Genomic DNA, 23,746 nt, shown 5'->3' on the forward strand with positions numbered 1-23,746 from the left:
AAAGTTGAGAGACCATTGCTCTAATTAGATTAAAGTTGAGAGACTATTTCTCTAGTTGGATTAAAGTTAAGGGGCCATTGATACAATTTTTCTTATTTGATTTTCTATTTTTGTCCTTTAGTTCAGCCTTACATTGGCACATGACTCATTTTGACAAAAGTTCTAATGGAATTAACGAAGATGATTATAGTTGCACATTTTGATGAATTGAGAGATCATGATAACGAATTTTTAATTGAAAGACCATTGTGTTAAAGTTGAGTCACCATTTACCTCTTCATATTTCACAAGGGATGTGCTATCTACACATAATTTTTTTACTTCATACATATTTTCTTAAGTTGTGGGTGTCGGATCGATTGAATTAAAGAAGTTTAAAGGGTAAAAATTAACAAATGATGTGTGAGAAGTAAAAAGAGATGTGTGAATATTACTTTCATAATTCAGGAATCAGACTCCTACGCTTTCCCAAAAATCGCATCTTTCATCTTCCTCTCGCGGATACAGCAATGGCCGACAAACCCAGCCGAGCTCTGGTTCTGTACGGAGATGGGTCGGCCCGGTTCGTCGACCCGTCACATACCCATCTCCACTCTCTAGCTTCCAAAGCTTCCTGTGGATTCTTGAGCCTCCCCATTGCCCCTCCCTCAGGTTTTCACTCTCCATCTCTTTCTGTGCAAATTCTTATCTTTGAATAATAGATACAGTAATTGTCATTATTAAGAAATAATCCCAATTGATTTCTTATTAAACACTAATTAAAAACGTAGTTAATCATGGATTTTAGCTTTGCTTTTGTGGGTTTAATCAAGTTTGTTAATTTTTCAAGTGCTGAAGTTTTCTAGGCAGTTAGAACTTAGAACCCTATATGTATTTACCCAATTGGTAAAATTTGATTGGCCATACGTTGCCGTGGAAGTTTGATTTTACTGATTTTTTTGTTCAAGTTATTTTGGCATCCTTTTTTTACTGCTTTTTCAGCACTGTGATTTACTTGAGTTTAGATTGCAGAAAGCGAGGGTGAGAGAATAGTTAGAGAGTTTGCAGTGCTGTTGGATGCGTATGAAGAAGAAAGAGGGAAGAAATCCGTGATTCCCATATCAGAAAGGTACTACAATTTTCGGTTTTTGCAATGTTTCGAAAACCTTGGCGCAACGGAAAGGTTGCTCCCTTGTGACCGAAATATCATGGGATCAAGTCGTGGAAATAGCCTCTTTGCAAATCAAGAATAAGGCCACGTACGACAGATATTTCCCCTGATCCTCGCAAAGCAGGGAGCCTTGTTGGCTTGGGGTCGCCCTTTTGGGTTGTTGCGAAAAGTTATTAACTTTCGATAACCCAATGTCAAATAGTTAATAAGTTGTGTCTTTTATAATGCTTCAGGTTCATGGGGATGAAAGCTGCTATATTTACAAACAATTCAAGTTTGAAATCTTTTGGTACCAAACTTGGTCTCAGTGTGTTCCAAATTGACGGTTTTCTTAAAAACAGTCCAGCCGGTGCTGAACAGCCAGTTGATTTCGGGGCATCTGAATTACTTCAGCTGCTTGGATTTCAAGAAGGGAAGGCAGCAGAGTCGAGTCAGTATGATTTGGTTTTTGTTCATGTTGGGGCTGGTGAGGTGGAATATCTCAATGCTTTGGTTGGTGGTATATCACAAATAGACCAGCCTGGATCTGAGGTCAGTTCCCGCTTGCACTTGTCTGTTGTGTTGAGCTATGGGAAGGTCTCAGAAAACGAAGATACCAACTTGTCAGTCTCGATTAGAAGAGATGATGAAAACTCTAATCTTTCGAAGCTCGTTCCTCGTCAAAGTTACACCGTGAAAGGAGAGAATCCTCGGGAGGATGTTAGGTGAGTGAAGACTTAGTGGTTTCTTGCTCCATTCGATATACCTTACAACTCCAGCATTCTTTGTGTGAACAGGGACCATTGCCCGATGTTAATTGCTCAGCGGCAATATGCCGTAACCCGCAAGGACATGGCCGAGACATTCTCGTTTAAAGACTTCAAGGAGGTACAGTTTAGCTTATCAGATGTTGAGTCTACTACATGACAATGCTGGATTTCGTAAGGGATTTTTACTGATAACTAGCTTTCGATTGTCCGGTTATATTCCCACGTCGAGTTCAAAGATTTCGGATTTCACTCAACTAGAATGGCTTAGTGCATTTTTACAAATGAATTCTGAAACTTGTTCTTTTCCGGCAGCGTGGTGGAAATCTTGTAATACCGGCAGATAGGTTTCTGCACGAAGTGGCCTTTAAGCTCTGGAAGGCCCCCAAGTACGGAGCATGAGATGAAGAGCAGAGAAGGCATACCAGACGGTGCATGAGTTTCTTCACATAAGCACGGAAGATAAACCGGAGGGTCAGAGCTTGCCGTTGCTCGTCTCAAATGCTGCCCCGGTGTTTTTCAAAGCAACTCTTAACTGCGCCTTGCCTTACCGGACTCTACGTGTAATAAGACCAGTCTGTACGTGACCTAAAACTGGATGATGTTTCGATCGCCCCACAGCAAAAGGGGCACGATGATGTATGTGATGTAAAATTAGAGAATTTTATTGCTTTGAAGCAGGGGTTACACAATTTGATGAAAGCCGAGTTTATAGTTGTTCATCTGGCAAATAGACCAGTTATGAACGTCCGCTCAAGTTCAACTTCCATCACCTAAAGAACTGCAACAAATACATTGTTTTCCATATCCTGAAGTCCATAAAAAGAACCTAACACTCCCCAAACACGGGTTTCTCTGACTCGTTCGGAAATCACAACACGAGCATGTCACACACTGCACAAAGTCGATAAGCCTTCTAAATCATTCATCTACAATTGTATAAATCGACCCAGTTGACGTCAGAAGCGTTATTCACAAAAAACATTTAGCAAAATTGCATCAGGAACTAGAGACATGCAGAGGAAAATTACCCCATAACATCCTGCTTACTCTCTTAAACTTTTCGACATTGTGACGGTAGGAACTAGCACTCCAGCAAGGTCTTGAAACAATAACTGCCCAGTATAAACCACACCAGAAGGAGGAGCGAGAAGGAGAAAAGCGCAACAACGAATAGCCATCCGACCATGGCAACACCAAGAGCGAGCACCAATACAAAAGGGAGGAATGACCTCAAGACGGATGTGACACCAACCCAATGCCCCTTGAGCAGTACTAAGCCTGCCACGTTGATCATGTTCCAACTCATTGATCCGCCATAGCACAGCCGATTGAGACAATTGGCTACAAATGAATGGCTGTTGCAAGTGAAGAGGTTGTAGGTTTTGTGTTCAAAGTACCGCGAACTTGACTGCAAGGCATCATCCCACGTTAATGCAGTCCCAAACTCTGAATGATTGTACCCATGCTTGCAAGTGTGGCTACCCAGATTTGCAGCAAAACAACACTGTAAGCAACAACCAAAAAGACGGTAAGAAAACAAGATTTGCCAACATCTCGTAACTGTTGGTTCATCTAGCTCGGAAAGGGCACAAAAAATTGAAGTTTAAAGTGAAACAGATCATATAAAGCGTTCCTATAAATGCGTCTTGCGACCTCATAAGCATTGTTCTTCACGCATCGATTGACAGACAATGGGACAAAAGATGCACTCAAATACTTACTGCAAACAAGTTAAGACCAAACTAACGAATATACTTAAGAGTGCGACCGTGAGTTCACAGGAATTAAGGGAGCCAGGAGAACAACACGACACATTACCTGTTTTCGATCAATTTGGAGATATCTGGCAACGGCACCAAATGCAAAGTCATCAACATTCACAAAATTGGAACCAGAAAAATCTAAAATAGCTCCATCCTCCCTGCAAATGCCAACATGTCCGATGAATGGTGCCAACCAGGAGACTACCGGGAGCGGAGTCCAAACTATACAGCAGGGAAACTTTGCCTTCTTCGGATCAATTTCAGTGAGAGGCCACAGCTCATGCTCAATATTCTGCGTAGAGGTCAAATGCTCAATGTCATACGCTTCTTTCAGCTCCATCATAGGAAATCTAACGTGCCGCATAAACTTTGTTCAATCTTTTCTTTCAAAGCATCCCAAATGTCAAACTACACCTTCAGAATACTGATTCCATCTCCGAATACAATTAGCATATCAGTTCAATCTGCCAGTAAACGAAAACAAAGGCACCTTCAGGACAACATAAAGATTATCCAATCTAGGATGCACAAACTAAAAATTGGAAAGCACTAGGCACAAAAGATTAAAGATTATGTGGGATTATTAAGAACATTGTTAACTTCAATGGTTTGATCTTTTTTTTCTTTCCTTTTTGACAATACGATATTCTATTCTAAACTACTCTAATTTACGACGAGAGGGGAATTCTAATTTGGATGGGGCGGGCGCCAACCGGCCTAACTCACACCTGCCAATAGTTTTGATCTTCTACTTCCTACAACATATATATTGCAGCCCAAAAAGCACCTAACTGCTTAAGTTTAGCTCAAAAAAATTGAAATATCAGCTTCCAAGAATGCAACTTTAAGCTGGGAATTTGCTAAACAGACAAATACCCAATTGGGGTTTCCATAAAATCTACTGAAACATTGAAAGAAAACAAGATCCAAACCACACAAAATGCATTTGGGTCGACAAAGGTTGGAGCTTTAAGCAAATATTTGTATGCCAACTGACCTGCAGAGGATTTCGATAGCTGGGCAGAAACTGAAGTCGGTGAGGGAACAAAGTTGAAGTTTTGAGAGGCAAGAACAACCTGAATAAATGGATGAAATTTTTGATTTTTTAAATTAATTAATATTTGTTTTATGGACTTTTGATTTTCTTGTTTTGGGAAGGAAGGAAGGAGGATGATGAGGCAGAGGCAGGTGCATGAACCTCTCTGAGATTCATGCCCCCTGGGTGGGCTCCATCACCATCTCATTCATTTAATACTCTTCTTGCCTCTTTCCCATGTCTTTCTTTTTTTAATATTTTACTACGATCTGGTAGTATTATTTTTCACTTGAAAGTGATAAGTTTTATATTCGAATCTCATGAATGGAAAATTCGATATTAAATTAGGCTGCCTATTGTGTGATTTAGCCGAACATCCCCTCCTCTTAGTATAAAAATATCTAGGGTTCTTTAGAGAAAGGCCCTTGAAACTCCTATTTTCCAAACAAAAACCCACCTAATAGTAAATATTCAAATAAAACCCAAAATTCAAATAGACTACCATGTAGACAAATATGTAACCAATTATTACAACATATTTACAACTTATGCCACAAAACCCTAATTATGTCAATAAATATTATTACTCATCCTAATTATGATTAACAATTAACCCCATATGGAAAATTTTCCTTTCTTGTATCATAACTATTAGTAACATGTATATATAAATACTAATTTATCCATATTCATAAACAATTATGGGCACATTTTTCGTATGAAAAAAGAAAATCTTTTGTATAATCAGTTATTTTCCATCAAATAATATTGTTTGATAAAAAAACAAACCAATTAATATTCTTTATGTTGTAGGTAAATTATTTTACATAGATTATTACATACATTAGACATTTTTTATTTGTTATTATATATGTGTGTTAAAAATAATTTATCTATATTTATATGTAAAATATAAATTAATTAATTTTAAATCAAATAGCATTTATTTTGTAGGTAAATTAAAGTTGTAGTTACATTATTTTGGTCAAGTTAAATAGTGCCTAAATTATTTCATAAAAACTAAACCAAGACAAATTATCGCCATTAAAATGAAACAGTAAATACATTATTTTTTTTATTTGATTAAACAATAGGTAAATTATATTGTAGGTACATTATGTTTGTAAAAAAAAAAGGAAAATTGAAAGTAGTAGATATATTATTTTTAACCAAATTTCCTTTATTTGTAGGTGAATTATTTGCATGCATTATATATATATATATATATATATATATATATATATATATATTGGGCACATTTTATTCCTAATATATATTTGTGCAATGATTCACCTATATTATTATATAAAATATAGATCAATTTTTGTTGAATCAAATAATATTTCTTTAACTTTATAAGTAAATTATTTTGCATGTATTATTACTGGACAAATTTTATAGTGCCCTTTTAGATTTTCATTTGGGTAAGAAAATGACAAGATTAAATTAAAATTGTCAAATTTTATGCAAATTTGAAAAACAATTACAAAATCTTAAGGAAAGTATAACATTAGTGCTTTTTTTTTCCAGAAGCATGAACATACAATTTGTTATGATATATTAATATGCAATGATTTTAAACACATTTTCTTTTCATTAATCCCTCCCTTCAAATATGCATAGAATTTAATGTATACATTAAAACTGTAATTAGGGGTGTTTTAGGCATCTAAAAAATGCAAATTGTGTAAAGGCAAATAAAATTAATGAATTTGCTTATGTGGAGCCTAGTCATTGGGTTTTATTCATGTAAAAAGACTATGTCGGGTTTTATGTAAAGAAACTTGAGTTTCAAAGGCTAAAGTCATATTTTCAGAAATATGGGTAGTCATATTTTCAGAAATATCTATGTACTATAAAAAAATCGTTTTCTATCACTGTCGCCGCATCGCTTGATAGAAACGGTGCCGTTTTTTTGATGTTCATGTCTGTTAACTGTAACCTACTTCTTCATACAACCCGGCCAAAGCTAGTTATAAAGGATTTTATTTCATAGTAATATTACTTGTTGCGTTCAGTGTTTAAAATATAAATATAGGTAAAAATATCAATATGTAAATTTATGAAAAATGTGATATATTGATATCGAATGTCTTCAGCGGCAAATTATGAAAATTTACAATAGGTAGTTATATCAACTCATTTGTATTTAGTTGACATTTCTCCAATTTTTTTTTAAAGTTTGGAATCTGCAATGAATTCAGACAAATTATGTAGTGAATCAGGTAAATACCATTGATATTTATTGATTTTCTTATATCTTACCAATATAGAGTGGAGTTTGCATTTGGCACCCTATTTTCTTATCGATTCTTAATGTTTCAGATATTTCAACATAAATATTAATAATTTTGTAGATATTTTAAACAGTAGTTACACTACACCCCTTTTATGTATGGGCCCTAGGGTTACATTAATTATTCGTTTTTCAGTAAATAAGAAATTGTCGCGTCAATTTGGATCCAAAAGTTGATATCTTTAGTATTATTTTTTATTTCGTAAGTGGACAAATTGGCGATCACAAGAGGCACTTAAGGGTTAACATGGATGAGTTAGATTATCTAAACTACATGTTAATGAAAACCGTGTTTACGAATCAAAAAATGATGAAAAGATATTTTTGTCTTCTATAACAACAACAAAGTTAAAGACAGTAATGTAATTTTATAAAACAAAATTTTGCTATTATTTGTTTAAACCTCACTTACATATGATTTTATCATCTTTAATTTAAAAAAAAAAAACAAAAAACAAAAAACCAACCTCTCTCCCTCCCTCCCCACTCGAAACCCTTCGTTTTGTTGTACTTTATCTTGAGAGGTCTCCCTCACCCATCTCTCCTCAGGACCAGCCCTGTTATCGACTCCATCCGAACCCTAACTTTATTTGAAGAATGTGATGGTCATATAGTCGATGTTGTATAACTTTTGGAAGACAATGTATGGCACTTCATTATTGCATGATGCAACAACTCGAGCACCACCACCATCATCGGCCGTACAATTTTGACTATTGTGTTTTGAGAGCATTGAGGCAGGCTGGCTGTGAGGGCAATGCTCTGGGATTGGTGATTTGTAACCATCGACATTGAGGTTGGCACCGACACTAGAAACCAGAAACTAGAAACTAGAGGAAGACAAAAGGGAGACTCAGTTTCGTACCTAAACTTTGATTTGTCCGATACTTTGATTATTTCATTAGAATTTTCGTTACGTTTTTCGTTAAGTTATAACATAACATAGTTTTGGCTGATCATATTTGTCAATAATTAGCACTAAACACGGTGTCTTGGATTTACAAGAGAGTCTCTAATCCACATCTTTTAGAAATTCTTGAGTGCGGACGACTAGACAACTTAACACTCTGACCACGCAAATACCATATTATGGGCCATATACAGGTGTCCAGAGTCCAGAGTGATGAAGTCCTCCATGTAGACACCTTTGAGTGCCTATGGGTTCAGCGAGATGGTCATGGACTTATCGAACTGCTCTCGTTGAAAATATTTTGTTACTTACAAGTAAGAAGTCTTTCGTTTTAGCAGACAAATCAGAATTTGAAATGTACATAAAAACTTCTCTTTGTGATTTTAACGAGACATTTTGATATGTGTCAAAGATTTACAATTTATATCATTACCATTTACAGCACTGGGTTTAATTCTACATCCTTGCATAGACAGTATATATACACACATAGACATGTTGCGTACTTCGCAATGCAGTTTTTCAGTGACTGAGAATTAGGGAAGACCAGGTTCACCGCAAAAGGCGTCAGGCTCGAACGATCTCGCAGAATCATCGTTGTAAACTCCGGGTATAACCCTATTCCCGGCTTCTTCAATTTGGCCTCCGTCAAGGGAAACGAGGAGAAGAACACTTGAAAGTATCGACGCTGCAAGAAATACGAGTGTAGTCTTTAATCTGCTCAGCACTGGCTTGACCTGTCGAACAAAATCAAGGCAACTGAGTAAGTCACAATAATCGATCGCCCTGCAATCCAAAACAACTGCCCCAGTCATTTTACTTGCTGAAAAGAACCAGCCAGTCCATTTCTTTTCGAAAGGATGCGAAAAAAATGATGACTTGACAAGCCATTTCGCGAGTTGAATGAGAACTACGGGCACATTTGGTACCATGTTCCACCCTCTCGAGAGACTTGTAAGTTCACCAAACAGCGATGACATTAGTCCAATCTTGATTGAAACAGTCCGGTCCAAGTCGAACGACCAACGAGCCCTACAAGTTATGATCTTTATTTTCTTTTGAATATGATCACTTCAGAGTTCATGAGCCTTCCACTTGGACAGACACAGAAACATAAAAAAATCTCCCCTAATTTCATATAATTGACAAGGATCTTAGCATCCAACTGCAAAACAATGAAATTACACTATCTGTTCGATATCAATCACTCACAGAGAACGAACCGAGTAGCCGATCCCGGGCCAAAACTTCAGCAGTCTTCACCCACATCTGCTTAGAAAAAAAATCTCTGTGAGGCCATAACTTTGCAATACCAAACTTCAAACTCCCAAAACAAATTCCTTGTCCAAGTTCAACTTGCTCATCTCCTCTGCTATCACAAATTAATTCTTACAATTAAATTAAACCTTAAATTAAAGTCATGTACCTGACCATCATACCATCCAGTCTCTTCATCTGCAACAATAATTAATTAAATTAAAATTTGAATTTCCGCAGCAATAAAATAATAAAAATTTAAAACCCAATTGAAACAGAGGAATTACATTCAACGGTGGCGCTGAGCAGTCTATTGCCGACGTAAGCCCAACCCAGGTACATCCTCACGACGGCGAGAGTGACCACCAAAAACCCACTTGAAACCGCGTACAGGGACTGCCTCAGTGGGTCCGATTGGGGCCCACCCAGGGCGCCGAAGGAGGCGACCGGGAGGCCGACGAGGAGAGCGAAAGAGGACCCGGTTGCGATCAGTCGAGAGCAGTACTCGACTAGGTCGCCGGCTGCCCAGGAGAAGGGGAAGGAGGCGGAGAGATTCTGGTACTCGTTTATCGGCTGCTGCTCCGGCGGAACAGGGCAGCCCGCCTCTGCTGGGCTGTTGCTTCCGCTTCTGAATGATGAAGATAGGGGTTTCTTGGGAATTCTATCGCGACGGCGGCTGCGGTGGAGTTCGGGTTTTTGGGCGGGAATTATTGGCCGGAGGAAGTTGGGGGTGGAGGGAAAGAAATGAGCCGTTGGGGGTGGAGGGAAAGAAATGTGAAGAACTGCAGAGGCCATGGTGGCGGCAACTGTGGCGATCTCTCTCTCTCTCTCTGTTGACTCTGTTCTGTTCGACTAGGACTCGTGCCCTCTATCTCAATCCAATTTACTCATATTTTCATAATATTTTATTTCTTGAAGTTTCCAAAATTAGAACTGTTATAGTGAAATATTCTTAAAAAAAATTATCCAACACAACGGCAAAAATTGACGTTGATATTTGTAGCGTGAGCTTGTAAGCAAGTAAAGACAACCAAACGGAAGAAAAAAATAGATGAACGATTCATTATCACAAGACATTAGATCAAATTATGCGCATTCTAAATCTCGAGTTAGTACGCGCTCCCAACATATGAATAAGATAGTACTTTGAAAAATAATAGCGAATCGATAATATCTACAACATATTTGTGTATCGAGGTGATACCAATATAATGAGAGTATCACTTTATATTTCAAGAACTATTTTAGAACCCTGCTATGATAATAAAACTCTTTTTCGGACAGCAATAATAGCGTTATTTTGAGAGCATTAACCCTCTCAATGAATTTTTTTTTATGTCTCTAATTGTATAATGACATGTGACATGCTGTTCTATGTTCCAATCATATTGAAAAATCTTTTCTGATTATTATCTCAAAAAATTTCCTTCTAAGAGTGAAAATGATCAACAACACTAGTGCCCAAGAAATTCTTTCTTCTTTCTTCTTCTTCCAAATGTATTTACTTTTTTCTTTCTTTTTTTGCACAATATCATATGCAGAGATCATATGTTTACAATTTTCCCAAATGAGATCTCCACACTAACACAATTAACAATTATTAGTTTCTTTCTTTCCCTTTTTTTTTGGTTCTTTTTTCTTTCCTACAACTGTTTACTAGAGACTGATCGAACATCTTCGACGGGGAACCTCCCCAACTGCCCCTTTTGCAGTATAAATTCACGGAGGATTTTCCCACTCTGTTCAGTATACTGGTTGTGCTGAGCTCCCACTTTGACTGAGCCAACACCTCCGAATCCGGCATCGAGAAAAAAATTACGCTGCTGCTGCCCTGGCTCTTCGAGACAAGGAGCAACTTCCGATTATTAACACGGTGGTCAGCTTTTTTTCTTTTGCTTTTGTGTTTTGGGTTATTCAGTCATTTGATTTGTAGAGTTTGTTCTTCCAACAAAACGTTGAAGGCGTCGCAGCCGGACCATGAGTTGCGAGAATGACGGCCGTAGATTTGGCTCTCTGCAAAACCAAGCAGCAATTAACAGGAATTGAAGTTAGAGGAGTTGCCAAACCCAGTTATGGTACAAGTCAATGGAGTCCTAGAACTTACATTTGCCAACAATCACGTATTATCTCGGCAACCACGGGATCAATGTCCTCTGGAATTTCAAGACGTCTGTTCTGGAATCCAACTGCTCCAACAACCTGCATCGGGTTCAAACCTTTCCATGGGATACAGCAAGTAGCCAGTTCCCATAAGATAACGCCAAAGCTGTACACATCACACCTGCAAGCAACACGCAAAGCTTATGAAAACCTCCAGAGAGAAAAAATTCAAATTGCATCCACCTTCCGCCAAACTTACTTCTCATTAGCTGGTTCATTCCTCAAAACCTCCGGTGCCATCCATTCCGGCTGCAACCCAATAGTGTGATGAGTACATAAAACAAAAGGGTTCCATTTAAAAGATAACAGACTATAACTGGGTAGGATTGTATGAGAGGGCACGGATATTGTTTGAACATTCGCATTTAACAAATATTACCGTTCCAGCGGTAGACTTAGATGACAGATAAGTATGGTGCTTCGTACGCGACAACCCAAAGTCACAAACCTGCACCATAATATAACCAATATATTTGAGAAAAAGCAAATCAATTTTTCTCCCAACAATAGAGATATCAATCTAAGTTGGAAAAAATAATAATAAAACAAAAACGCATTATCACGGAATAACTTAAGAATGTAAGTTTTGGATTGAGTCGACCTTCACATTCCAATTCTTATCAACAAGGAGGTTTGGAGACTTTAGGTCTCGATGCACAACAGTAGGATGGCTAGTATGCAGGTAATTCATTCCCTTGGCCTGCATAATTTTATGGAGCTCTGATTAAGAATCGAAAGGAAACCAGAAATAATGAAGAACTGCAAAATAAGAAATAAAAAAGTTTTTACCACATCAAGGGCCATTCGCATTCGCCTCCTTTCATCAAGTTGAGAATTGGGACGATGCAGCAATCTATATAAACTCCCCCTGTACACCAAGTGAATTGTGTGACAAGACGAGAATGAGATGAAAGAGATGATGGAACAGGGTTGTAATGTAGATGTCTAGTTTGTAAACGAATATGTTGCTCGAAAGGCCTATTAGTTGCTTAGTTATAGATTTACATCACGCATGCACATCCATGTATTTACTTTTTTGTATGATGCAAATTACATCATGTTCATTCAACTTTCAGAATTATATAAAATCTGATAAATTAAAAAAAGGAAAGAAAACGAGTGATAAAGAAATTAACCTGGGAAGAAACTCTGTCAGGATAGAAAAATGTGGAGGGCGAGTAACTGCCCCCATAAAAAGGACAACATTGGGATGTCTAAGTCTCAACATAATTTCTACCTGCATGAACAAACGCCAAGAATCAATTAATACAAAACCAATGTATTTGAATTTTAGGCTCATAATACATTAATAAAATCATATATAAAAGTTAAGTATTGGCGCTTACTTCACATTTAAACTGAACTAATGCATCACCAGAAAAATCTTGATCTAAAAATTTTTTCACAGCTACTTCCTGTCATACAAAAAGTCAACACAGACCAATAAGCAATTTGTAATAATAGGACCCAATAGCAGACCATATTCCCGAATTATAATAACAAGTCTCATGCCGTGAACAACCAACATATGAAGCATTGATGTTCAGAAAAGTATCACACTTCAAAGTACAGACATCTCAACGAATTATTGATAAAATGTCGCTGTTTGAGAGAAATCATACAAGAAATTTGAGTGCTAGATATACAAAGAAAATCTGGGAAGATATAAGATAAATAATTGCTAGTGTTGGAAAGAATACTTACAGTGCCATTCCAATCTGCATGGTATACCTCGCCATAGGAACCTACAAAACCACAAATTATATTGAACCCGTTTTTACACAATATACCAAATTTAACCAACAGATGCGTGCTTACCAATGCCAATGCGTTCACCAATCTGAAGATCCTCCCATAGAATTTCCCACTCTGCCACTTCTCCCAGTGCTGGGTACCTCTCATAGTGACTATCACAACTAGTACACAGGCCACTATTGCATGCGTCTATTGGTTTACTTACTGATTCTTTATCCTCGTTAAAAGCTTCTGAATTCATTTTTGGGGGATTAACAAGAGCAGGATCTGAATTTTTAGCACTAATCTGGGTTGTTTCACTAGTTCCACCAGTATCTGAGGGAAGCAAAAACTTGTTTGTCTCTGATTCATTTCGTTGCTCAGCTAATTCCACAGAAGATTGTTTCAGCAGGTTATTAAAATTGGTGTTGCCCACTGCAGCAGAAGTTTGAGTCGATTGCTCGTTGCCTGATATTAATTGTACCAAATAATTATGAATCCCATCATCTACAAGTTTCCCATCTGCATTCATTTGACCAAGAAACTTGTCTTCATGCAGATATTGAGGATTCATATCTGAAAATAAATCTGCAGGAGGTGATGCACCACTTTCCAACAAGACAGCATGTAGTTTTTGTGCAAACTCTGGGTTCTTTGCTGCACTGATGACATACTTTGATACATTTTTCACCTTCCTTTTTTGCACAGATGTGGCTTTTTCAGTTGTACCCGATGAACTTTCACATGATTTAGGAAGTGATATGAGGGGAGTTCCCATACCATTGCCAGAACTCTCCATTTGGTTTTCGTCAACAATGATTCTTCTATCACCATTTGTTTGAACTCCTGTATATGATGCTTCTTCTGACCGTGAGCTGCCAGCTCTAGAAACTCTGTCAAGATTGGGAGGAACTACTAACATTCCACTGCCCTCAGCTTGAGCCAAACACGCATCTTTGGGCATTTCGGTGGCATCTTGAAAGCTCCTTATTGCAAAGAAAGAATTTGGGAGCTGACTAGTGGGTACCTCGGCAGGAATCAGTGTCCCAGGTGCACCCATCAGATCAATAATATACTCACTGCACAGAGTAACAAACCCATTAATCATCATAAAATTCAGGACATCTTACGGCCTGCACTAATTCACCTTAGCAAGATGAAAAATGTGCATGGAATTATAGGAGCAAAGCAACAAACAAGAGCATGCACCTTTAATTCTAACATCCATTACTTAAACATGATAGTAAATTTAAATCCAACAGCTTAAAATGAGAGGTGCATGTGAAATGAAAAGAACTGCAGAGAACATATCGCAAAGACATATCAATTTACCTTTTCCATGGGGACAAAAACAACATAATTCCTTTTAATCCAAGACTCCAAGAAACTTCATTAAGCAACATGTCTTGCAGAAATAACATCAGCAGTTTCAAGAAGAGAAAAATAGGTGTATGTTGAATTTTATTGTCCTACTTTAAATTGGTTCCTGTGTCTTATAGGAACAGCCAAGCACCTACAGTTTGTGGACAAAGACGTTGGGTGTTCGGCAGCCCCAGAGTAGCCATTGAATGTTCAGACGCAAGGACACAGCTCTAACATGTATGGATAGATTTTCATACTTCATTCACATACCAAAGCAAGTCACATAAAAAACAACCTAGATAATAGTAAATATGTCTGGGTCTCTTGGTGTTAACAGATTTTGAACGATAATAGAGTGCCTCCTACGATATTGGAATCGAACACAGGTAATCTGTCTATTAAGCCTCCAGATTTTCCATTATAAGAATAAGGGCTGTTCTAAAAAAATGATAGTTGCTATAGATTGAGCTTGCAGCTCTCACCTATGGTGCTCTCCTTACCCATGGCACCCCCCACCACACCTGATAAACTGAAACCCTCATAAACACCCCCAGGGACTTCACCACTGTTATTTGAAATCCCAATTGACCAAGCATGACATTATGTAAAACTAACAATTCAGTGGCAAGCATAAGGCACAAAAATTGTCATCTAAAAGGGACTACATCACAAAATTTACATGCACCAAAGTTATCAGAAAACTATGCATAAAAAGAGAAATTTCGAGCTGGAGGCCACTACCTTGCACTATCAATTTTAATCAAATTTACAGCGCCATCATCAGTGCCAGTGTAGTAGCTACCTTTGACCAGCATACATGGAAGGTTTATCTTATCAGCCAGTACCTAGAACCAGAAATATGAAACATTAGCTACAGAAAAATTACCCAAAAGGACAAGAAAACTTCACAAATCTTTTCCATAACATCAACTTTTTCCAATAGAAAAACAATAGGACGAGAGTCATATTTTGAGAAAAATCAATTAATATGCTAGTAAGTTACATGGTGCACAATGTAGAAAGTAAGTTACGAAAACCACCACAACCTTAAAGAGCAGGGCCCTGTGGCGTGAAAGTCCAACATCAATAAGTCCGAGGGGAAGAATGATAGTTTTCATCGAACTCCGTAACTCATACCTTCTCACTTTCCACCTTCTCAAAATTTCATCAGCATCGGCAACTGGACCACCCATTCTATCAACAACAATGTCAGCAATTTTCTGAATTAAACCGCTTAAAAGGACGCCATGTTGAGAAATCTGTGACTCTACAGATACAGCATATGCCCTTTTCTCAAGTTGTTGCAGATCGGGATCAACCAAACGGTTCACTAATATGACATCATAATCAACATTCTCTGAAACAGATACAGCTCGAAGATCCACCAACAATGGCATCTTCCCTTGTCTAAGCAAATTTGAGGTCATTCCATACATGTCATAAAATCCATCGACAACCTTTTCATTATAATCTACAATATTGTGGCTCTGCAAGTTATAGATATGCAATTAGTTAAAAACCTAGAAGTAATTACAATTGACAATACTAAACAACAATATGCAACATAAAGTAATTTCAATATGAACCCAGCCGTTATCCTTGAACCGAATTTACCAATCTTACGACATTATTAGGTAACGAAACTAAGAAGCACCCACCTTACATAACTAACAGAATGATTCAACATGAAATTGTTACGAAAATGTCACTATAAGCAATACAAAACATTCCACAATTCAAGCTATCAATCACTAGTACCATCTCCCCCTAGCTAGAAAATGATCCCGAAAGAAAATGACAAACCATAGAAGCATAGAAATTGAGATCCTAAGTTCACAGAAAACCTAATTCATTCCAATTCGCACAGGCTAAGTCGTTAAATGCGAGAAAATTAAGAACCCTAGAAATATTTCTGTGAGAAAAACGTACCCAGTAGCGAAGCGAGAGCATGTCGCAGGGAGCTTGAGTGTCAGTGACAGTAGAAGCCGAGCAGCCGAGGCTAATCCGCTTAGCGGCGTCGATCTGAGCCGTCTCGGGGTCATCGCGCGAATCGGGATCCGAAGCGCTGATCGCCAGGGCCAACTGAACCTGAAACTCCTCCTCCAAGAAATTGAAATCCACGCCCCCGCCGCTACCGCTGCCGCTACCGCTACGGCTAACACCACTCTCCCCCCCAGCCGTCCGATCACTCACCGATTCGACGGCGGCGATTCTCCCCATTGTGGCGGAGCCCGTGGACGAGGCCGGAGAAGAAGCAAGCGGGTTGAGATCCGTGTTCGGACTCGTCACGGGTCGGGTCTCGGCGAGTCTCTGATGCTCATTGAGTCCGCCACCGATGTGAAGCTTTCGCAGTAGGTGCTTCATCTTCGACATCGATCATCAATGGAAATTCCGAAATCCTCCACTCTCTCTCTCTCTCTCTCTTTCTCCTTCCTGTCGACTCGACTGGATTAAACTACGCCCACTAGGAAACAAAGCAGATTCGCTTAACCTGCGCACCCTTCTTCGTCAAGCTACCACCACTTAGAGAGAGAGAGAGAAAGAGAGGAGAGAAAGAGGAGAGAGAGAGAGAGAGAGTTAAAAATTAACCGCCCACCCCTTGAAGCCATAAACAATTTTGCGACAATTTTTGTACTAATTTTTTTTTTATTCCCTAAGCCCCAAGTCAAGCGCAAGAACTCTCCCCTCTAGTGTGAGTCACACAATTTCTTACCATGGACTTCACTCGATCCTGACCGTTGATTGTGTGTGATGAGATTTGAATGTGGAGATGCTGGACATCCAACGGTTGGGATTGTGATGATATGGCGGTGTTTTTATGGCTCTTTGTGCCAAAAATGGCAATTGCCTTATGCAAGTGGACTTTATTCCATCTTATACGTTCATTCTTCAATTAGTGATAGAGACGGTAAGAAGATAAACATCTTTCCTTTTGTGTTGATCTTCTATTTATGAATAAGATATTATGCATTTAAGAAGTTGACAGACATAACACATGCGTACTGAGAATGAAAATACGACGACTGTAAAGTATTTCTTTAAATGGAGAGGTGAAACAAAACATAGAAAGAAGGAAAGTGGGACTTACCGCTATTTTTTTTTTATGTTGTGCGGTCTCGGTATTTTTATGATCAACATATCATATAATTCAAAACTTGACAGATGTAACACATGCAGAATTGCATATTGAAAATACGACGAGTGTAAAGTTTTTGTTTGGAAGGGAGGTGTAAGATAAAACATGCGCTTATTGTGTATTTATTGAGTCAGATATTATGCATTTATGAAGCTGACATACGTAACACATGTGTACTAAAAATGAGAATACGACGATTGTAAAGTATTTGTTCAACTATTACAAGATATTTGATGAGCTTTAGTGTTTACTTAAGTTTAATAATCTCTCTCACATTGTAGAGAAGATATTTAATATGGTAGCTCCCACTTTGCTTATGTGATTAGTGACCTCATTAAGAGACTCATTCTATAAATGGACTACTAAAAAAGCAAGGAGATGAAAATGTTTTTGTTTGAAAGGGAGGTGTAAGATAAAACATGCGTTTATTGTGTATTTATTGAGTCAGATATTGTGCGTTTAAGAAGCTGACAAACGTAACACATGCCTACTAAAAATGAGAATACGATGACTGTAAAGTTTTTATCCAACTATTATAAGATATTAGATGAGCTTTCATGTTTACTTAAGTTTAATAATCTCTCTCACATTGTAGAGAAGATATTTAATATGGTAGCTCCCACTCTACTTATGTGATTAGTATTGTCAAGGCTAAACCAAGTGTAAGACAACACGTAATTCAATCATATCTCATGATATCTAATATCAACAACATAAATTATATTGCAGGAATACAGCTCAACTTCATTATAGTGACAATTTATCTCAAATGCAGAAAAACTGCTCTTTTGCTTGGTAATCTCTCACAAATGAATAATATTGACAATACCTTCTTTAATGTTGCTCAAATTTCTTGTGGTGAACGGAAGCGATATCAAGTTCCTTCAATGTATATTCTCTTGGATCCAACTTTCCAACAACTCGTCAAGAAATCGCAACCGGATGTGTTCGATGCAAAGATTGGCGGGCCAATTGAGCTTGCATGTACGACCAACACTTTTGACATCAGTTTCTCAAGATCTTCAAGGAGCGGCAGACTGCATGCACGCATACGTAGCACAGCCTTGCGTTTGTTGATTACCATTGATTGTTTGTTTATTCTTTACTACTTTCAGTTAATTATTGTCTTCGAGATTTGTTATATAAACATGTATTCGAGTTCTACGACACTCGTAACATTGTTGTAAATGTCGGCTTTTCCTTTCTCAGTCCGAGCTGAAGACTTAAGAGGTGGCTGCTGCCTGTTCCTCCACCGCCTAAGGGCGCAGATGAGGTTGCCGTCACCACACATTATCAACACTCACGTTTGTAACAATCCGTTCCGGGATTTACAAAACAAAAAAGGTATTTTTGTAATTTCACTAATTTTTGAGGTATTTTTATTTTAAAATTGTTTTTGGGTCTTAATGGGCGTGCCAAGGGGCCCACCCTTGAATTTTGTCCCCCGGGCCCAATTGCTCTCTCTCCCTCACCTCTCCTGGTTTTTCCTTACCTTTCTCCCTATTTCCTCTCTCCTCTCCCCCAAATCACTCTCTCTCGTCTCTACTCTCTTTTGCTCTCTGCGACGAACTCACACGCACACATATACACACCCACACACACACTAACTCTCCCTCGGACCTCCCTTGTTCCTCTTCTCCCTCTATGAGTACAAGGACCGAGACCACCCACATCGTTTTTCCGGCGAGTTCCTCGTCCCTTCGGCCAAGGTATGCCTCGAGAATGCCCTAAATCTTGTACGTACGTCTTCGTGGTTCGATTTTGAGCTTGTGTGTGTGTTTTGGACTGGTTTAGTACAGAAGATAACTCAGGGGAATGCTTACCCAATTTTCCGGCGATGACCGAAGGTTTGCAGGCATTTTCCGACCACCTTCTGGCCACAGTTGGCCCCGAGGAAAGTATAATCGATTCCTTAGGTTATGGGCTTTAATTTGGTATATTTTGATGACTTTTAATTAAGATTTGAGCTCCATCGGAGCTTAGGAGCTGTCCTGGCCAAAAACCGATTTTCCCTTCGGTTGGACTTCGGCGACTTACAAAGGAGATTGGGTCGAGCCCAACCCAGTTGCTTGGCCTTTGGGCCGGGCCACCAAACCCAAAACCCAAATGAGCCTAGCTCAGTCCTAAACCCAAACCCAATTGTACTCGACCCAAAAACTGAGTTTGGAACCCAGCCCAAGTTCTCAACCTACTGCCCAGCCCAGAACCCCCAACTGGCCCAACCCAACTACCAAACCTAACCCAGCCTTTGGCCCAACCCATGCGACCTAGATGGAATATTCCGTTAAGGAATATTCTCTGTGTTGATTTTTTGTTGACCTTTATGAAATTTACCTGGGATCTCTCTTAGGGTAATTCAACATCCTAAATTCATTTTTTACGTCCGTTTTCCCAAATTCAATCGTCTTAATAGAGGTTTATTAATTGGATCTTTTATGTGCTTAGGGGCAATTATTTGTGCCTTTTCCGTCTTCGCTAGTTTCCGTGGCTCTTCGGTGGCTAAGTATCTATGAGTGGACTCCTTTTAAAATACATGTTTTAATAATAGAAATGCATACATGAAAAGCATGATTTAATGGTTACGTTTTGTGAAACGTTTTATGAGTAAATTAGATTTACACTTTATGATTGTCATGCTTTACTGAGAATATTTTGGAATACCATACTTTATCGAAATTTATGTTCTTTATAGTATATATGATAGATGACTATATATTATTTATGAACATGTTTTTACACTTCTTTGTAGTATATATGATGGATGACTATGTGCTATGAAGATGTTTTTGAGATATATGTATTTATGTTTGGAAATATTATATTCAATGTTTTTGTGCGTATCTAGTGGTCACTGTTTTGCCTACGGGTAATGATACTTATATTGAACTTCGGGTTGAGTGCTGTAAAAGCCTGCGGGCGATGATACTTATATTGACCTTCGGGTTGGGTGCTGTAGGAGCTTGCGGGCGATGATACTTATATTAACTTTCGGGTTGGGTGCTGTAGCAGCCTGCGGGCGATGATACTTTTATTGACCTATGGGTTGGGTATTGTAGGAGCCTACGGGCAATTGATACTTGTGAAGGAAATGTTCTGAAGGAAATGTTCTATATGCCTTCGGGCGATATTGATATCACTAGTTAGCACATTATATACGATATATGTTTTATGAAAGTTTTACGGCATGCTAGGGTTTTCAGAAAACCTATTACATTTTATGCTATTAGTTTTCATAAAACTTTGGGGTTAGTATGTTGATTAACTGTTTCAGTATTATGTATATATCAACTTGGTCCACTTATGTTTGTTTTGCTTGGTCCACTTATGCTTGTTTTGCGCCCCCTCAGGACTTAGAATCGAGGCGTACAATCCCAGCGTCAAGGCACTCCCAAAGCGGCATCTTTGAGTCATCTCGATGTAAGACCCATTCTCTTTGTCCATTCAATTTTATATTATTTTCCTTTTTAGTGTTCTAGATTAGTTGTATACTCTGAATACGTTCCTTAACTGCATATTAATTACATTTAAATTTATAAATCTTATTTCTTTCTTGTTCTCATGCGTTCTAATATAGCTTCGTCACATTCGGGTGTTGGCCAACACATGCCTACCCTGGTGTTTGGGAGAATATCAAGGTCGGGTGTGTCAACGTCTATATACAGTAAAGGAAACGAATTTCAATCGTCACTAGAAGTAATCAGACGAATACCAAACTGTACCTGAAACTCCTCCAAGAAATTGAAATCCACGCCTACTAGAAAACCTAAGATATAAACTCAATCTCCTACTACTAAGAGTTCCACATTTTTTCACCTAGCGACTAAGGAATGAATGGTCATCCACTCTTGAATTTGGATGTGTTTTTAGTGTTTTAATCTCAACCCTTAGTATCATATTCAAAGGTGAATAACTATGAATCTTGGTCCCCAATTAGTAACCAAGAGATCAAGACTCATACAATCAATATTGTTTTTTATTTATCATTTTGTTCCGAATATTATGATTTTTTGGACCAACTTGGAAACCCTTGCAGACTAGTATTTGGAAACCCTTGCCGCTTTCACTGATTATATATATATATAGACACTGCTAGACTTTCTTAGCTTCTGAATTCTTACCTGCCAATTTCTTCTCTTCCAAACTCTCAATTTCTTCACGTCCAACTAGCTTTAGCTTTCAGAAAACCCTAGTTTTTCCCCTCTCGTCTCTCTAATCCTTACCTTCCAGTTTCTTCTCTTTCCAGTTCTCACTAAACCCTAGCTTTCAGAAAACCCTAGTTTGTTTTTCCTTTAGTTTAGTCAAGGAGAAGTACAAACAATGAAACTTGCAAGCACTCTTCAAGAAAAGACAAGTCGGTTCATCAAGAAGTTGAGCAAGTCCCAATACTCCAGGAAAAGTCACACAGCTTTAAGCAAGTCCCAGCCCCCCAAGAAAGGTTATATCAATGTGTACGTTGGACAAGAATGAAAGCTATATCAAATTGCTTTGAAGTATCTCTTGGATCCAACTCTCCAACAACTCATCGAGAAGTCGCAGCCGGATGTGTTCCAAGCAAAGATTGACGGGCCAATTGAGCTTGCATGTACGACCAACACCTTCGATGAGTTGCTCAAGATCTTCAGAAATTAATTGAGATTCTTTTAAAGTTACTCACAGTACAGTTAATCCTAAAGCTAATACCTTCTACATCGCATGTGTTTTTCTTACTATTTTATTTAGAAATGATACAATTTGCATTGGTTTGAATTAAACATAGGACATCTAACCCAGCAGAGACCGAATGCCATTAGATCAACACATCATACGCTCTTGCAATGTGCACTTTAAAATTCAAGCGAGGGAACAATGATTTTGTTGTTCTTCCTAAAATCTAGCTATCACGTATTGACATTGACTATCACATTAAGGGTCAGCTTTTCAAACTCATTCTTATGACAGTGAGGCAAAATAATATACAGGGTTTTTTTTTTTTTTTTTTCAAATATGTTTTTAGCAAAAGGATGCCTAAACTAATCTAACATAAGAAAGAGATTTAAACTTAAGTGCAATAGGGCCGACGAATTGTGGTGCTCAATGGGGAAATAACCTAATGAAGAAGGGCAATAATAATTACAACATCTGAGTTGCAATTAGCAACACTTGTACTTACCAGAAAAGATAATCGTCATCATCATAAATAGGAAATGAAAATGTCAACAGATATAAAGGGCTGTATTGAAGAAATTCTATGCAATGTGGGAGTGAGAAGAAGAAATTAATGATGATTTCATAACATATCCATGACCAGACTGTGTTGAGCTCAATGCACCGAGCCAAAGATACTAAGCAGTGGCTGCTGCTTGTTCCTCCACTGCCCTCCCGGTGCAGATGAGGTTACGGTCACCATACACATTGTCAACGCGTCCTGATACAGTAGCTAACGAAATTCAATCGTTAATAAAAGCAATCAGGCAGTACCAAAATGAAAGTATAGCAAACACTTAGCAACTTCCATGCCATTGTAGTTTCTTTATTTTTGGTGTCAGTTGCATACCTGCAGTAGGCCAGAACTTGGAAGAACGGAGCCAGGAAGCGGGGAAGGAAGGCTGCATATTCCCGGGGATATGGATTTGTCCATGCATCTCCCATGAGCAGTGATGGCAGTTGAGGAGCTCCCTGCAGGAGGAGTTCAAAAACCATTTATAATTATGTAAAATGAGTAACTTATAGTCTTGGAGGAGAGAGATGAGCAGAGCTTTTACTTTAAGGACATTGTAGTTTTTCATTGTGGGCACGAAGCCATTGTTAAATGAAATTGTTGACAGTAAATCACACGAAGGGTAATTCCGCAAGAAATTGCTATAACTAGCATAAGGGTGTGTCACAACTTTATAGAAGGTTGTTCTTTGTGAAGCTCCTGTTAGAGGCAGAGGAAGGGTGTCATGATTTCGGTACACTGATAGAGTTTTGGAAACTATGCAAAATCTGATTGATGTTGGCACTAATGATACTTATCATATGCTCCATATTCAGATGGGAATGATTATCATATGGAATTCAGTCATCCAAAGGGATTGCGAGATTGCAGATGGTTCAACTATGTTCTGTTTTCTGGCCTTCATAACGGTAATTGCAGATGTTCGTCCAATCTCAAACTGGGTTTCCTCAGTTGAGATTGAGGGGGGATGTTGAATATATCACTGCCAGCTCATCA

The 23,746-nt window shown here is 38.3% G+C and overlaps 4 protein-coding genes and 1 long non-coding RNA gene across 10 annotated transcripts; 2 read left to right on the top strand and 3 right to left on the bottom strand.

Annotated features, from left to right (window-relative positions):
* Window positions 1-441: 441 nt before the first annotated feature.
* LOC126631861 (uncharacterized) lies at window positions 442-2,598 on the top strand. Of its 3 annotated transcripts, none has more exons than XM_050302052.1 (5): window positions 442-651; window positions 1,012-1,108; window positions 1,492-1,854; window positions 1,909-2,017; window positions 2,212-2,598. In XM_050302052.1, the coding sequence occupies exons 1-5, from the start codon at window positions 510-512 to the stop codon at window positions 2,296-2,298; spliced, it is 798 nt and encodes a 265-aa protein (XP_050158009.1). In that variant the 5' UTR covers window positions 442-509; the 3' UTR covers window positions 2,299-2,598. The 3 variants fall into 3 exon arrangements, with proteins under 3 accessions (XP_050158009.1, XP_050158007.1, XP_050158008.1); XM_050302050.1 differs by having other exon boundaries at window positions 444-651; window positions 1,384-1,854; XM_050302051.1 differs by having other exon boundaries at window positions 446-651; window positions 1,384-1,854; window positions 1,927-2,017.
* Window positions 2,541-4,865, bottom strand: LOC126631866 (protein REVERSION-TO-ETHYLENE SENSITIVITY1-like). Of its 3 annotated transcripts, none has more exons than XR_007626480.1 (4): window positions 4,660-4,865; window positions 3,718-4,126; window positions 2,928-3,403; window positions 2,541-2,790 (listed from the first exon to the last, which is right to left on the bottom strand). XR_007626480.1 is itself a non-coding variant. In XM_050302059.1 (3 exons), the coding sequence occupies exons 2-3, from the start codon at window positions 4,024-4,026 to the stop codon at window positions 2,981-2,983; spliced, it is 732 nt and encodes a 243-aa protein (XP_050158016.1). In that variant the 5' UTR covers window positions 4,027-4,126; window positions 4,660-4,865; the 3' UTR covers window positions 2,541-2,980. The 3 variants fall into 3 exon arrangements, 1 of the variants encoding a protein (XP_050158016.1); XR_007626479.1 differs by having other exon boundaries at window positions 2,541-2,825; XM_050302059.1 differs by having other exon boundaries at window positions 2,541-3,403.
* Window positions 4,866-8,253: 3,388 nt separating this feature from the next.
* Window positions 8,254-10,069, bottom strand: LOC126631865 (uncharacterized protein ycf36). Of its 2 annotated transcripts, none has more exons than XM_050302058.1 (4): window positions 9,449-10,069; window positions 9,331-9,359; window positions 9,128-9,173; window positions 8,254-8,641 (listed from the first exon to the last, which is right to left on the bottom strand). In XM_050302058.1, exons 1-4 carry the CDS (start codon window positions 9,954-9,956, stop codon window positions 8,553-8,555), a joined length of 672 nt encoding a protein of 223 aa, XP_050158015.1. In that variant the 5' UTR covers window positions 9,957-10,069; the 3' UTR covers window positions 8,254-8,552. The 2 variants fall into 2 exon arrangements, with proteins under 2 accessions (XP_050158015.1, XP_050158014.1); XM_050302057.1 differs by having other exon boundaries at window positions 9,117-9,173; window positions 9,449-10,066.
* Window positions 10,070-10,619: 550 nt separating this feature from the next.
* LOC126631853 (probable serine/threonine-protein kinase SIS8) lies at window positions 10,620-17,034 on the bottom strand. The gene is made up of 13 exons (XM_050302040.1): window positions 16,347-17,034; window positions 15,464-15,904; window positions 15,159-15,262; window positions 13,140-14,134; window positions 13,026-13,066; window positions 12,668-12,736; window positions 12,458-12,558; window positions 12,111-12,189; window positions 11,923-12,021; window positions 11,701-11,769; window positions 11,521-11,570; window positions 11,266-11,442; window positions 10,620-11,174 (listed from the first exon to the last, which is right to left on the bottom strand). The coding sequence occupies exons 1-13, from the start codon at window positions 16,788-16,790 to the stop codon at window positions 11,072-11,074; spliced, it is 2,772 nt and encodes a 923-aa protein (XP_050157997.1). The 5' UTR covers window positions 16,791-17,034; the 3' UTR covers window positions 10,620-11,071.
* A 1,978-nt stretch (window positions 17,035-19,012) lies between these two features.
* Window positions 19,013-21,107, top strand: LOC126631872 (uncharacterized). The gene is made up of 2 exons (XR_007626481.1): window positions 19,013-19,262; window positions 20,901-21,107. It is a non-coding gene; the product is annotated as an uncharacterized LOC126631872 (long non-coding RNA).
* Window positions 21,108-23,746: the final 2,639 nt, after the last annotated feature.

This window comes from Malus sylvestris, chromosome 8 (assembly GCF_916048215.2).
Source record: "Malus sylvestris chromosome 8, drMalSylv7.2, whole genome shotgun sequence".
Lineage (NCBI taxonomy): Eukaryota > Viridiplantae > Streptophyta > Magnoliopsida > Rosales > Rosaceae > Malus > Malus sylvestris.

Bases quoted from the DNA above. Each gene is read 5' to 3' on its own strand.
- LOC126631861 (XM_050302050.1), top strand. From the start codon at position 510: ATGGCCGACAAACCCAGCCGAGCTCTGGTTCTGTACGGAGATGGGTCG. The intron at 1,855-1,908 runs GTGAGTGAAGAC...TTACAACTCCAG, and splicing joins AATCCTCGGGAGGATGTTAG to CATTCTTTGTGTGAACAGGG. The intron at 2,018-2,211 runs GTACAGTTTAGC...CTTTTCCGGCAG, and splicing joins CGTTTAAAGACTTCAAGGAG to CGTGGTGGAAATCTTGTAAT.
- LOC126631865 (XM_050302057.1), bottom strand. From the start codon at position 9,956: ATGGCCTCTGCAGTTCTTCACATTTCTTTCCCTCCACCCCCAACGGCT. The intron at 9,360-9,448 runs GTAATTCCTCTG...TTATTGTTGCAG, and splicing joins GCTCAGCGCCACCGTTGAAT to ATGAAGAGACTGGATGGTAT. The intron at 8,642-9,116 runs GTGAGTGATTGA...TTTGTTCGACAG, and splicing joins GGCTACTCGGTTCGTTCTCT to GTCAAGCCAGTGCTGAGCAG.
- LOC126631866 (XM_050302059.1), bottom strand. From the start codon at position 4,026: ATGCGGCACGTTAGATTTCCTATGATGGAGCTGAAAGAAGCGTATGAC. The intron at 3,404-3,717 runs GTAATGTGTCGT...TGTTGCTTACAG, and splicing joins TCCAAATTGATCGAAAACAG to TGTTGTTTTGCTGCAAATCT.
- LOC126631853 (XM_050302040.1), bottom strand. From the start codon at position 16,790: ATGTCGAAGATGAAGCACCTACTGCGAAAGCTTCACATCGGTGGCGGA. The intron at 12,559-12,667 runs GTAAGCGCCAAT...TTGTTCATGCAG, and splicing joins TAGTTCAGTTTAAATGTGAA to GTAGAAATTATGTTGAGACT. The intron at 11,175-11,265 runs GTAAGTTCTAGG...TTGGTTTTGCAG, and splicing joins ATACGTGATTGTTGGCAAAT to AGAGCCAAATCTACGGCCGT.